Source organism: Hevea brasiliensis, chromosome 3 (assembly GCF_030052815.1).
Source record: "Hevea brasiliensis isolate MT/VB/25A 57/8 chromosome 3, ASM3005281v1, whole genome shotgun sequence".
Lineage (NCBI taxonomy): Eukaryota > Viridiplantae > Streptophyta > Magnoliopsida > Malpighiales > Euphorbiaceae > Hevea > Hevea brasiliensis.
This window is the reverse complement of record NC_079495.1, coordinates 9785301-9799901: the sequence shown is the minus strand read 5'-3', so window position 1 is coordinate 9799901 and position 14601 is coordinate 9785301. Positions and strand designations below refer to the sequence as shown.

General features: G+C 34.4%; 2 protein-coding genes and 1 non-coding gene across 3 annotated transcripts; all 3 read left to right on the top strand.

The window, feature by feature from the left end:
• The first annotated feature begins 514 nt into the window (after nucleotides 1-514).
• LOC131178992 (small nucleolar RNA R71) lies at nucleotides 515-621 on the top strand. Its single transcript, XR_009147999.1, has one exon. It is a non-coding gene; the product is annotated as a small nucleolar RNA R71 (small nucleolar RNA).
• A 2898-nt stretch (nucleotides 622-3519) lies between these two features.
• On the top strand, nucleotides 3520-5104 carry LOC131178296 (uncharacterized). The gene is made up of 3 exons (XM_058143237.1): nucleotides 3520-3541; nucleotides 4533-4729; nucleotides 4817-5104. Exons 1-3 carry the CDS (start codon nucleotides 3520-3522, stop codon nucleotides 5102-5104), a joined length of 507 nt encoding a protein of 168 aa, XP_057999220.1.
• A 5268-nt stretch (nucleotides 5105-10372) lies between these two features.
• LOC131178295 (putative disease resistance protein RGA4) lies at nucleotides 10373-12283 on the top strand. Its single transcript, XM_058143236.1, has 2 exons — nucleotides 10373-10589; nucleotides 11223-12283. Exons 1-2 carry the CDS (start codon nucleotides 10373-10375, stop codon nucleotides 12281-12283), a joined length of 1278 nt encoding a protein of 425 aa, XP_057999219.1.
• The last annotated feature ends 2318 nt before the right edge of the window (nucleotides 12284-14601 follow it).

Below are 14601 nucleotides of genomic sequence, written 5' to 3'. Positions count from 1 at the left end.
TTTGTAACCTTGTTGCTTGTTTATTGGCTAGTTCTGCTGATTGGACCAAGAGAAATTTGGATGGTTCCTCCATCTAGGGTTGTAAGTATTTGAATATGGATTGTTTGACTGCCTCTGGTTGAAGTTTCCTCCGTTATTCATATAGTTCATCTGTTCTGAGGAGGGTTCATTGAAATTCTTATATTCTGAACTCACGTATCCTCCTTTATAGCTGTCTTCAGGTTGACTATTTGTACCTACTGTGTTAGCTTGCATCTTTTTGAGTTTCCTTGTGAGCTGATCAAATTGAGCATTTATCATGCTTAGGGTGTCTACTTCTAGTACCCCTGCAGTTTTCCTTGCATTTCCTCTTTCATTTGACCACTCATAGTTATGGTATGCCACCCTTTTTAGAAGTTCAAGTGCTTGTGGCACTATTTTCTCCATTAGATCACCTTTTGCAGCTGAATCAACTGTGCTCCTTGTAGAGGGTAGTAACCCATTATAGAAGTTTTGCACTAATAGCCAATCTTCTATACCATGGTGTGGACATTCTTTTTGTAGGTCTTTATATCTTTCCCATGCGTCATAGAGTGATTCTCCCTCCTTTTGTCTGAAGGTGTTGAGCTCAAGCCTTACTTTTGCAGTCTTTGCAGGTGGAAAATACCTTGCTAGAAAAGCTTGAGAGAGATTCTCCCAAGTAGTGAATGTTCCAGCTGGTTGAGAAAGTAACCACTTCCTTGCTCTATCCCGAAGGGAGAATGGGAATGCTCTGAGTCTTATTACTTGATCAGACACTCCATTCATCTTGAATGTATCACGTAGGGCAAGAAAGCATTGGAGGTGATAGTGTGGGTCTTCTGTAGGTGAACCTGCAAACTAGGTTTATTGAATCATTTGGAGCCTTGTTGGTTTTAATTCAAAGTTGTTGGCTTCCACTGTGGGTCTAGTGACACTAGGCTAAAATCCTTGGACAGATGGAGCTCTGTAATCTCTCAAGAGTCTCGGTCTGTCATTATTATCGCCCATGGTTGGAATTTCAGGATCTCCTTGACCGTGCTCTTGATGTTTCCTTTCACTCCTGATGGCTTTCAGAGTTCTGTCTATATCCTGATCACAGTCCAATATTTCTTCTTCTGGCCTTGTTCTGGTCATATACCAGATTAAGCACCTGAGAGAAAAGAAGAGAAATATAACCAGTAAAATAAAATTATATAATAAATATAATTGCCTAAATCAGCTAAATTGCCTATCGCTTGATATTACTAATGCCAAAGAGTCCCCAGCAACGGCGCTAAAAACTTGTTTGCCAAGTTTTACAACCCCGCAAGTGCACGGATCGCTAACAAGTAATAAAGTGAAAAGTAGACTATCGTTCTCACTAGCACCTTTGTTTAGCAAGTACCAATCTACATAGTAATTTTAACTGTCTAGGCTATCGAATATTTAGGGAATGAAGTTCGTTAACTTTAAACACTAGAATAGTAAACTTAAAATGAAGTAATCTATTTTTGGAATAATCCTAGAGTTAAGATTTCACACTTGAATCTTATTAGGGATGTTATCTCGTTTATTTACTGAATTGAGGTTCGTTTTCTTTGATGGAAATTAGCCCTAAGTTATCCTAAATCCTCTCTCAATGCATCTAGGGTGTATTTTAATTAATTCAAACCCTACTTTCATGGTGATCAAATTAATTAAAATCCTTTAAGACCTTTGACCAATTTTTAGGTTCCATAAAGGTATCAGCTTATGTCTAGGTCAGAATTCCTAGGTTCAAGATCTTGATTTTCTAATGTTAATCTTCACCTTTCAGTCCTTCAATCAACATCTACAATCATGTCTAAGTGGGTACCATCACATAGCATGCATTAGGATCACAAGAAATTAAATCAAGAAACGAATCTCAAATCCAGTAAATAAAACTTAATGTTCATCCATAATAATAATTACAAGCATTACTCTCCTAAATCCAGAATAAGGAAACTACTCACTCATAGTGAGTCCAGCAAACATCATGATAAAAAGTAAATATAGTAAAAAGAAAACCATGTAAAGAAATAAAGCAATAGGAATCTGTCTAGGGGGATGAAACGAAGAACCGGAAGATAGTTTGCAGCATTGATCTTGTGGAACTTCAGCTGGAGAACTTCTTTTGGTACTGATGCGGAACCCAACAGCAGCAGCCTTCAGTAGTCTCCCAGCGACAGTCGTCTTTTTTTTCCAACCCCTCTTTTGACGTTTTCTTTTCTATTTATATTGGTTGCTCTGAGTCTAAAGGGTCTTAGGAGTCTCGTTTTTATCCCAAAACAGGAGGGAAATTTGAGTTATAAAACTAGCTGCAACATAGTACACGGCCCGTGTGTCACTACACGGGTCCCGCAAAGTAGGGCCGTGTAACTTGCTGGAGGAGAATCGCGTGGTCTTGTTTTGGCACAGAAAGTTACACGGGTCTGTGCCAACTACACGGGCCTAATTACACGGGCCGTGTACTGTTGTTCCCATAAGTTTCTTCAAACTTGTGCTCGGCAGAAACTTACACGGGTCCCTGCAGATTACACGGGTCTGATTACACCACCCGTGTACTTGTGTTTCTCATCAATTCTCTTGGCTTTCTTCTGGCAGAGATTTACATGGGTTTGGGGCTTGGTTTACACGACCCGTGTACTTTGTATCAGCAGCAATTCTCTATCTCTTGACTCCTCCAAGCTTTTCTTGCACTCCTATACTTCTGTAGCTTCACCCAAACACCTGAAATGATGCAGAAAATATGGAATTAAGGGCTTTACAATAGAAATTATAAAAACTAATGAAATCAACTATTATGCATGAAAATACTTGCCTAAATGCTATGAAATAGAATGTAAATGTGCTTAAAAACATCTATACAATTCAAGTGTATCAAATCTCATTATAATAGAAGATACCTTCAAAAAATAAGCTACTAGTTTGGGCATAGGAAAAATAGGGAACATGAGTGAACCAGGGACTGCAGGCACAAAAGAGCATCTTCCTATAGCATCCACTTTAGATCACCAATTTCCTCTGCCGGAGAGAAGGGTTTCTCACAAAATATTCAAATGTGTATTAGTGATCATACTGAGCAGAACAAGAATAGAGTTATCAAGGATTTTGATATCTGCCCAGGGAGGTCTCACTCCATGGAACAAAAGGATTTCATTTTAGGGGGTAGTGTTGAATTATTTATTTTTTATCTGGATGTGGATTAGCATTAATCAATTGTTAGGCTCATTGACAGATTAAATAATGATATCAAATAATAAGTTTAGTAATTGGCAATATCTAAATGGATTGGGTCATGTGCTTGGGCAAGCCTGTAATGGGTCAGGCTGTCCATAAGCCCACTAAGGAAGAGGCCCCAACTCTTATATATATATATATATATATATATATATATATATATATATATATATATATATATATATATCAGATATAATTCATATAGAATTTGAAGGCTGTGGATATTGAGAGTTGTGAACCTACCCTTTCGCTTCCGTTCTTCATTGTTCATAGAAAATCATGGATACAAGCGTATTTCCAGGTACACAGATTCTCTAATCATATAATCTATAACGATTTAATTTATATATATATATATGTATTTCTAACAATTGGTATCAGAGCCATGGTTAGGGATTTTTTTTATTAATTTCGTTGCCGTATGTTTGTATATTAATCTCGGTAAATAAATATTAAATTTAATTTCATGATATATATATATATATATATATATATATATATATATATATATATTTAAAAAAAAAAAAAACATATGACTATATGTTGGCTTTCGAAATAATACATAATATACTCGTATAGTGATTATAATTGAATTTCGTAGCCTATATGAAACCTGCGTACTGTCACATGCAATTAATTTAACAAAAGCAAGAGCATAAAATATTTATAATTTTGTTTGGTTATGTATTTATTAATTATGGTAATATTATGTGCTTATTAATAGTTGTTATTTTTGTTGAACTAATTACGTTCAGGCATATTGAAAACATATTCGTGAGTAGTAACATTATTACTATGCTCATAATATAGTGTTCATGAAAATTCTGTTTATGTTAAACACTTTTATGATTATGAACTCACCTATCGTGGGACTAGTCATAAAATTATTTTGTTAGTTTGTTTAAAAATTTATCCCATGGACTTCAAGAGCTATTTGGATTATATTAATAGTGGATATACCCATCGGTATAACATTATTAATATAATATATTATTATTGATTGTAATATTATTTGTTAATTATCTTTAATATTTTTTAATACCCTATCGGTATAAAAGTGTTAAAGATGTTGGTTTATATATATATATATATATATATATATATATATATATATATATTTGATGAGTTCAATGAGTTTTCTTGATTTTATTGTAATCCGGGACCCTTAGGCGGGATTATAATAAATAACAATTTTGTTCATAATTACATTCTTAGCTGGATCTAAAAGGAAACTTTAGTTTTGTGATTATGTTATATACATAATTCAAGTTTCCTCTATTGTTTGATTCTAGCTGCTGTTTCTATGCAATTATCTGCTGTGAAAACTCTGAATGGCTCCAATTTTGATGACTGGAAAGAGTCTCTGAGCATGTACCTAGCAATAGCCAAACTGGATTTAGTCTTAAGGGTTGATGCACCTGCTGAACTTACTGATGAATCCACTATTGCTGAGAAGACTTATCATGAAAAGTGGCAAAATTCTAATAGGGTCTGCTTAATGGTGATGAATTATATTATAGATAAGTCCATAAGATAAGGTATTCCTGATAAGGAGACTGCTAAGAAATTTCTGCAGGCTGTTGCTGAAAAGTTTAAAAAGTTTAACAAGGCTCAAAGGAGTCATCATCTTTCTTTGCTGGAGCACACCCAATATGATGGTGTTAATGGAGTACGAGAACACATCATGACACTTATAAGTTATTTCAACAAGCTCAAGTCTTTTGATCTTGATTTGGGAGAAAGTTTTCGGGTCTGGAGCATTCTTGAATCTCTTCCACCCCAATTTAAAATTCTCAAGAATTCTTACAACTCCCAACAAGGGGAGTGGATAGTTGATCAGTTGATAGCCATCGTGTGCCAATAAGAGGAATCTATGAGGAAAGGGAATACTCCTTCTGTTAATTATGTTTTTAAAGAGTCTAGTAGCGAGACTAATGAGAAATTTCAGAAGGATAAGAAACCTAAAGCTAAATTTGAAAACAAGAATGGTGGTAAGCATTATCATAATTTAATAGTTAAGAAGAAGCCCTTCAAAGGCAATTGCAACTATTGCAAGAAGCTTGGCCATAAGTTAGAGGACTGTTTTAAGCTTAAGAAGAAGCATGAAAAGGAAGGGGTTAAAAAACATGAGGAAGCCAAGTGAAAAGGAGAATACTATTTTAGGAGTAAATTGAGTTGCAGTAGTAAAACTCATAGAGACTGTTTCTTTGAATTTATCTTCTAGATATGTGTTGGAATTAAATGATACTATTTATATTCCTTCATCAAGGAGAAATTTAATTTCCAGTTCTATTTTAGATAAGTGTGGTTATGTGTTTCTTCAGGGCAATGGAAAAACTGTTATCTATTTTAAATCTGATATTGTTGGTTCCACTGTTTTATGCAATGGTTTATACATGTTGGATTTAAATTCAGTTCCTTTTCAATCTGTTGATGTTCCTACCAATGTTGTTATTAGGCACAAATGTCAAAGAGTTAATGAGAACTCTTCAATGTTATGGCACAAACGTTTGGGTCACATTTCTAGGGAAAGATTAGAAAGGATGGTTAAACAGAGTGTTTTGCATAGTCTGGATTTCTCTAACTTTAATACATGTGTTGATTGCATTAAGAGAAAATTTCTTTCTAGAACTAGAAACAAAGGGGCAATTAAGAGTGAAGATGTGTTGAATTTGATTCATATAGATATCTGTGGACCCATTTCTCCTATTGCTATGGGAGGTTTTAAATACTAAATCACTTTTATTAATGACTATTCTAGATATGGTTGGATTGATCTTCTTTATGAAAAGTCTAGTTCCTTGGATGCCTTTAAAGTATTTAAGGCTGTTGTTGAACTGAAAACTAGGAAGAAGATTAAATGTGTAAGGTCAGTTAGGGGTGGTGAGTATTATGGTAGGTATACTGAGACTGCTAGAAATCCTGGTCCTTTTGCTTTATATTTACAATAATGTGGGATTGAGGCACAGTACACCATGCTTGGGACTCCACAACAAAATGGAGTTGCAGAGAGGCAAAATCGTACTTTGATGGACATATTGAGATATATGTTTAGTCATTCTTCTTTACCAGAATTTTTATGGGGTGATGTTTTGAAAACTGCTGTGTACATTCTTAATCAAGTTCCTAGTAAATCAGTGCCTAAGACCCCCTATGAGTTAATGTTTAGTAAGAAGCCCAGTTTGAAACATTTTCATGTATGGGGTTGTAAGGCACAGGTGAGGCCATATAACCCTCAGATCAGAAAGCTAGATGCTAAATCTGTTAGTGGTTTCTTTATTGGCTAATGTACAAGTTCTAAAGGTAGTAGATTTTACTATCCAACTCATTCCACTAGAGTGACTTAATCAGATCGTGCTATTTATTTTGAGGATGAGATGGATAGTGGGAGTCAAATACCTCGTGTTGTCAATCTTAGAGATGAGACTGTTGTCTTTCCTGTGCCTTTGCTACCTTCCTCAGTAGATTTTAATCCTCCTGAGGGCAATGATGAAGTTCAGAATCCTGTTGATGTCAATTTAGAACCACTGATTGTAGATGCTGAGGGGCCTGATACAGTTGATGAAGTTGCACCTTTGAGGAGATCTCAAAGGATTCGTAGACCTGCAATATCAAATGATTATATGGTCTATTTACATGAACACGAGTTTGATGGTGCTGATATTTCTGGTCCTATTTCTTATCAAGAGGCTATATGTGGCCCTAATTCTTTAGAGTGGATGAGAGCCATGCAGGATGAACTATCTTCTATGTATCATAATCAAGTCTAGGATCTTATTGAATTACCATATGGTTGTAAATCTGTAGGTTGTAAATGGGTCTTTAAGACCAAACGTGGAGTCAAAGATGAAGTAGAAAGGTACAAGGCTAGAGTAGTAGCAAAAGGTTATAATTAGAGAGAAAGTATAGATTATACAGAAACTTTTTCCCCAGTGTCCACTAAAGATGCATTTCATGTGGTTATGGCTTTAGTTGCTCATTATGACTTAGAACTCCACCAGATAGATGTTAAAACAGCTTTCTTAAATAGAGACTTGTATGAAGATGTGTATATGGTTCAACCTAACTGTAATAGCCTGGCCCACTAGTGATATTGTCCGCTCTGGGCCGAAGCCCTCACGGTTTTAAAACGCGTCAATAGGGGTTAGGAACTATCAACTTATGAACCCAGCATCTCTCCCGTGTTTTGTCGATGTGGGATTTGCCTAGGGTGTTACACTAACAGTTTCATAGAAGCCGGTAAAGAATACTTAGTGTGTAAGTTGAAAAGATCCATTTATGGGTTGAAACAGGCTTCTAGACAATGGTATCTGAAGTTTGATCAAGTTTAACTTCTCTTGGTTTTGAGGAGAATGCTTCAGATCAATGCATCTTTCAGAAGGTGAGTGGGAGCCATTTCATTATTCTAGTGTTGTATGTTGATGACATTCTTCTTGCTAGTAATAGCATCAATCTCTTGAACGAGACAAAACACATGCTTTCTAGTCACTTTGACATGAAAGATCTTAGTGAGGCCACATATATTCTGGGTATTCAGATTCACCGTGATAGGTCTCGAGGCATATTGGGTTTGTCTCAAGGAACTTATATTGATCGAGTTCTTAAGAGATTTAACATGCACACTTGCTCATCTTCTATTGCACTTGTTCTTTTAGGTGAGAAACTCTCTAAAGCTCAGTGTCCCCAAGATGACAAAGAAAGGACTGAAATGGAAAAGATTCCATATAGTTCTGTAGTTGGGAGCTTGATGTATGTTCAAGTATGCACTCATCCTGATATAGCATTTGCTATTAGTGTCCTTGGTAGATACTTGAGTAATCCTGGATGGAGTCACTGGAAAGCTGCAAAAAAAGTTATGAGATATTTGCAGGGTACTAAGAATTATATGTTGACTTACAAAAGATCTGGCAATCTGGAAGTCATTGGGTACTTTGATTCTGACTTTGCAGGCTGTGTAGATGATAGAAAATCTACTTCTGGTTACATCTTCATGATGTCTGGAGGAGTCATGATGTCTGGAGGAGCTGTTTCTTGGAAAAATGCCAAACAGACACTTACCGCTTCCTCCACTATAGAAGCAGAGTATGTTGCTTGTTATGAGGCTACTTGTCAAGCTATTTGGTTAAAGAAATTGATTTCTGGTATGCTTGTTGTTGAGAGCATCTCAAGGCTCTTAACCATTTTATTGCAACAATGCTCCTGCTGTTTGCTTCTCTCAAAATCACAGGAATTCTAGTCAAACTAAACATTTTGATGTCAAATTCCTATTTGTTCAAGAGAAGATTCGTGAATCACAGACTCGGATTGAACATATAACTACGGATCGAATGATTGCAGATCTATTAACCAAAGCTTTGCCCATTAGTGTTTTTCAGAAGCATGTTACGCACATGGGTGTAGTAAAAACTTTTGATGATGCTTTATTTTAGTGGGAGTCTATTTTATATTACATTTGGGTTAGCATTTATATGGAATGCTTAAACCATTATTTTGGACATATCTTATCACATATTCCATTTAAATTCAGTTTTTGTTCTTGAGGTTTTGTTGGCACATATATATAATATTTTTTCCCTATCAGATTCAATATTACTTTGTTTGCCATTACATTAACTGGATTTTATATGTTAAATTGTTTACTTATTATTGGATATTATTTTGTATTTTATTAATCTATACTTTTAGTTTAATAAATTGACTACTACTATCCAAGTGGGAGATTATTGAATTATTTATTTTTTATCTGGATGTGGATTAGCATTAATCAATTGTTAGGCTCATTGACAGATTAAATAATGATATCAAATAATAAGTTTAGTAATTGGCAATATCTAAATGGATTGGGTCATATGCTTTGGCAAGCCTGTAATGGGTCAGGCTGTCCATAAGCCCACTAAGGAAGAGACCACAACTCTCAGTCCTATATATATATATTCTAATAATCCCATTTAATATCAGATAGAATTCATATAGAATTTGAAGGCTGTGGATATTGAGCGTTGTGAACCAACTTTTTCGTTTCCGTTCTTCATTGTTCATAGAAAATCATGGATACAAGCATATTTCCAGGTATACAAAATCTCTAATCATGTAATCTATAACAATTTAATATATATATATATATATATATATATATATATATATATATATATATATATATATATATATATATTTATTTATTTATTTATTTATTTATTTATTTATTTATTTATTTATTTCTAACAGGTAGTTTCGCATCCAGCAACAATAACATGAAGTGGTTGTCTCGATCAGCTTTTGGGACAGTCATCAACATGAATACAATTTCTAATCTCCAGGAATACTTCTTTTGCAGAGAGAGTGTTCTCCATTAAAGTCCTCTATATGGGGGAAGTTCTGTCTTGCTAACTTTCAACTCAAAGGAGCTTATGGAACATTTTCTGGAAGAATGAACATGGTTAAACAAATGGTTTACTGAGATATAACCATGCCATGTTAATGCTACACCCTCCTAGCGCCTTGTTTGCCTAATGGTTTATGGCATTCCCCTTAATGTTTGGACATCGTAATTCTTCAGTTGGGTTGGTAATCAATTTGGTGAACTCATCTCTATTGATAGCAGCACTCAAACCAAAACAAAAATCGATTCAGCTAGATTACTCATTCTTACCGATTCTTTAATTCACATTAACAAAACCTTGGCTGTCGATATCGATAATGTTAGATTTAATATCATTATAGTTGAAGAATGACCACTTTTTGGCTTCCCCAACTGTGTAACAAAACAAAAGCAACCTCATTAGCAACAGGGTGAGTTCAAACGAGTTTTGCTTCGAGTCAAATGCTTCATTGGAAAAAGAAAATAATTCTCACTATGGCTCTTCTGTAGCAAACAAATCAGCTCTGCATGTGAGTACACCTGTCAATTTAGGAGGCTACATCTCACCTTTGAAGGATAGTATACTTGAATGTATTATCCCTAAATCACCTTTGCTGACCCAATAGCTACCCTAGATTGCTCTTTTCTAGAAATCGGCCGCAAGTTTAATCATGGAATGGAGAGCTTCAAAGATCCTCTGGCATCTCTCCCTAACACTCGTTGGTTGGGTATTAAGGCCACTGTTTCCATAATTAATTTAGAGGCGTTTGAAATATGGATTCAATTGCAATGACACGTGAACAGGAGCCTCTCACAGAACAATTGGTTGATTCAAATCCACTGGCCATGGTTCCATGGCAAGCTCATGGGCCAGCCCTGCACTCAACTGGACCTTCTAAATGTCTCAAAGTGCCTAGGCTTCTCAAGCAGCGGCCTAAGTGCAAATTGCTTGGTGATTTAGTTGACTCTTCCCCAAAGTTTCTTAGGGAAGGCAAACACCAAAAGAAATTGAAAAAGTAGTCGAGTAATAGCTCTTCTCGATGAGGAAAGAAATTGTTCAACCTTCAGACAGTGATATCAATCGGGTCAATTCTCGCCTTCACAATTTTTCTGCTAGATATGTCTCGGCTATCCCTTTTGATGCCGAAGAAGAAGCAAGGCAAACTGTTATCTTGGAAAAATAACTTGGTTTAAGTTTTTCAGAACCGAATGATACTATGGTGCATTTTCTCACTGACCAAATTAAGTCAGATAGGGCAATGTGGGAGGCTTCAAGTGATCTTGGGTGTTAGTGAGCTGCATTTTATCTCTTTTGCTTGCTAAGCTTGCGTGTTTTGTTATCTCTGCCTCTGCTTAGCTTTGTTATCACTGGTGTAGTAGGGTTTCAATAGACAATTTGAATTCATTTTTTCGCCTGGTGTAGTAGGGTTTCAATAGACAATTAGTATCTAAATTCCTAGCTTTTTGGTTACTATGGTTTTGGGCTTTTGCTTCATGCTAGTCAGGGCTCATCATCTTTCGGTTTGTTCGCGTTATGTTTGGTTTATGTATCTTGTACCCTTCAAAGTTTCTTTATTCTAATAAATTTGCTTCTGCTTATCAAAAAAAAAAAAAAAAGTTTTAGGATCTCTGCTTTACTCCATAACTAATGAACACGATTGGGAATTTGAAAGAGATAATGAGATATGGATGTTAGAGCAAAAGGAAGATGACATTTTGGCAGCTTTAAGATTGAGCTATGAACGCTTGCCATCTTACTTGAAAAGATGCTTTGCATATTGTTCAATTTTTCCCAAGGATTATGAAATGGATGATATTGAATTGGTTTATTTATGGATGGCAAATGGACTTGTTCAATCTTCCAATGAGAATCAAGAGTTAGAAGATATTGGCTTACGCTATTTTAAAGAGCTGTGTTCTAGATGTTTCTTCCAAGATTTTTCTGAATATGGTGGTAATGTTAAATGTAAAATGCATGATCTAATACATGATCTAGCATTATCACTCACACAAAATGAATGCTCAATGGTAAGGACCAGCACTCAACAGATTCTCAAAAGTGTTCTACATATATCTTTTCCTTATCCTGAATCACTTCCAAATGATCTTCCTGAATCCTTACAAAACCGGGATTGTGTGCGAACCATTTGCTCTATAAATGAAAGAAGTGAGGGGATTAGTAGTGAAGTGTTCATTAAAAAGTGTGTCTCAAGATTTAAGTACATTAGAGCCTTGGATTTAACTTCTTCAGGGTTTGAAGTGCTGTCAACAAGTATAGGTGATTTGAAGCATTTGAAATATCTTAGTTTAGTTGGTAATTATTTAATTAGAAGACTCCCTAATTCCATATGTAAGCTGCAAAGCTTGCAAGTTCTACTACTAGCTAGACGTTGGAGTCTTGAAGAGTTGCCCAAAGATATAAAGTACATGATTAACCTTAGATTTCTTTGGATAGCTACGAATCAAAAGTATTTACCAATGGGTGGAATAGGCTGCTTGAAGTCTCTTCGATTTTTGTTCATTGACGGGTGTGATAATCTAGAATATTTGTTTGAAGACATGCAAGGCCTCAAAATGCTTCAAAGATTGATCGTCCGTTGTTGTAGAAGCCTGAAATCTTTGCCACAAAGTATTGAATTCCTAACGGCGTTAGAAACTCTTTATATTGATGAATGTGAACCTTGATTTGACCATGGAGGAAGGAGAAGAGAATCAATACCCAACTCAATTCAAACTCCAAAAACTAGAGTTAGGATTCTTGCCAAAATTAGTGGAGTTTATAGAATGGCTTATTCGAGGATCTACCAACAGTTTAAAAGTCGTGAAAGTTGAAGGCTATAGAAACCTCAGAGAATTACTAGAATGCCTACAAAACATGGCATTACTTCAAGAGCTTCAAATCGAACGTTGTCCTCAGCTAAAAAACGATCCCATACGAAAAGCAGGTGAGAATTAATATATAAGAGTATGGTCCTAATTTAAAATAATTCTAATAGTTTTGGTTTAACTAATTAGTCCATTTCGTTTTAATTTTCTTTAATTCTTCAAACATCTTGCATTCTATATATAATAAATAAGCTTCTTCTTAAACCAAGTAGATGTATTCTGTTTAACAAATTGAAATTGTCTTAAATTGAGTATTATTTTCATTAAGTTTAATAAAAAAAATGTATTTAAAAATATTTTCTATAACATAACACTATGATGATTTTTTTAGAGCAAAAACCAATTAATTGTATTGTTGAATAATATATATTCAAATTTAATAATAATAATGAAATATAGATTAAATTGAAATGATTATTATGAAATATAGGTTAAATTTTAAATGATTATTTAGTAACAAATTAAAATTGATCTTTGTAATGGTAGTAATATTTCATTACCTAAGGCTATATGCTTGTATTTTTTATATAATAATATAATGAACCTTGTGCCCTGTTTTAATATTCATATGATTCTATGTACACTTATGGTAATTTAACATTTCTCTTCTCTCTAGTCTCAAGTGGCAGACGTGGCAAGTCCAAGCACATCCATGAGTTGAGCACTCGAATTTGCATGTGGACATTTTAAAATAAGAAGAGCAACTGGTGAGGTTTTCTTCTAAACTTGTACTATTTGGGACTAACCCTTTGTCTTGATTGAGGGGTTATGATGGTAAAGAAAAGTAAAGGATGGTTTTAAGGAATTTTTCACTTGTTTGGGATGGAGAGTTGAGGGATAGGGATGGTTTTAACCCGACCCGAAAGTTTTACGCTGTGACCCGATTAGGATAAAAAGTGAGATCAGTGGTAAGCTTCGGGCCTGGGCCGAGTGCAGGGGCAACGCCCCCGCGGTATGGACTAGTATAAATATTATAATATTCTACCATTTGCGGTAGAGTTGTGAGATATTTGGAAAACACACTGGAGTTAGAGTTTGAGATTTTTATTAATTGTATCTTGCTCTTTTTCATCATAGTGGAACTTTTTCTCTTGTCTTGCCCGTAGACGTAGACCTTACGATTGAACCACGTTAAATCCTGTGTTATTCTTCTTCTCTTTTCAATACTGTGTGATTGTCCGATTTGTGTATATGCCTTAGATTTGCGTGCTTGTTATAATAGGGAGGGTTGAAAAAGTTTTTATTTTTTGATTTCCTATATTACTCATATCAATTTTAGAAAATCTCCAAAATACCCCTTCTTACTATAAAATTACAAGTTTCATAAAGATGATAGTTTTGTAATTTTTATATTTAACCTTACCTTCTGATACTATCCAACCAAATAAAACAAGATTATATAATCTTCATTTATGTTATATTCCTCCCAAATATAAATAAAACTATTATCTTACATTACTATACCAGATCTTCCTTTACCTTACTTTATTTTATTTTACTAAATCTCCTTTCATCCCATCTAAACAAACCCTAAGAGCAACTGGTGGTTTTGTAGGGAGAGATTGTAGTTTGTTGAGAGAAAGAAGGTGAAATTCACAAAGAGAAAGAGAGAAAACATTTGGGAGAGAGAGAGAGAGAGAGAGAGAGAGAGAGAGAGGGCGGAAGAGATAAAAAAAAAGTTTAATTTCCCTAAGGTTCAATTTAATACTTTTTTATTAAATTAGTTAGAAAATTTATATATTGTAAAAATAGTAAAGGTTCAGAAGCTTAATATAAGAAATAATAAAAGTTCAAGGGACAATAAAAAAAAAATACTTAATTTAGAAAAAAATTTAAGGCTTAAAAGATGAATTTCATCATTGTAAAATAGATATATTTAGATATATGCATATGGATGTGTCATTATGAAATAAAGATGTAATATCCCAATTTTTATTTAGTTTTTTTATTTTAATTTTATTTCATTTTAAAATTTACAAATAATTTCAAGGAAATTATTTTATATTTATTCGATTTGTTTTATGATAATATAACCCAGGTGCTTCACTATAGTAGAAGCTTTGGCAACCATGTCTTTTTTAAAGCAAGTAATGGTTTGTATGTTTTTTTTTTTTTTC

Coding starts and splice junctions, on each gene's coding strand:
- LOC131178295 (XM_058143236.1), top strand. CDS start 10,373: ATGGATTCAATTGCAATGACACGTGAACAGGAGCCTCTCACAGAACAA. Junction 10,590..11,222: donor CCCAAAGTTTCTTAGGGAAG/GCAAACACCAAA, acceptor AAAAAGTTTTAG/GATCTCTGCTTTACTCCATA.
- LOC131178296 (XM_058143237.1), top strand. CDS start 3,520: ATGGATACAAGCGTATTTCCAG. Junction 3,542..4,532: donor GGATACAAGCGTATTTCCAG/GTACACAGATTC, acceptor GTTTGATTCTAG/CTGCTGTTTCTATGCAATTA. Junction 4,730..4,816: donor AGTGGCAAAATTCTAATAGG/GTCTGCTTAATG, acceptor AAATTTCTGCAG/GCTGTTGCTGAAAAGTTTAA.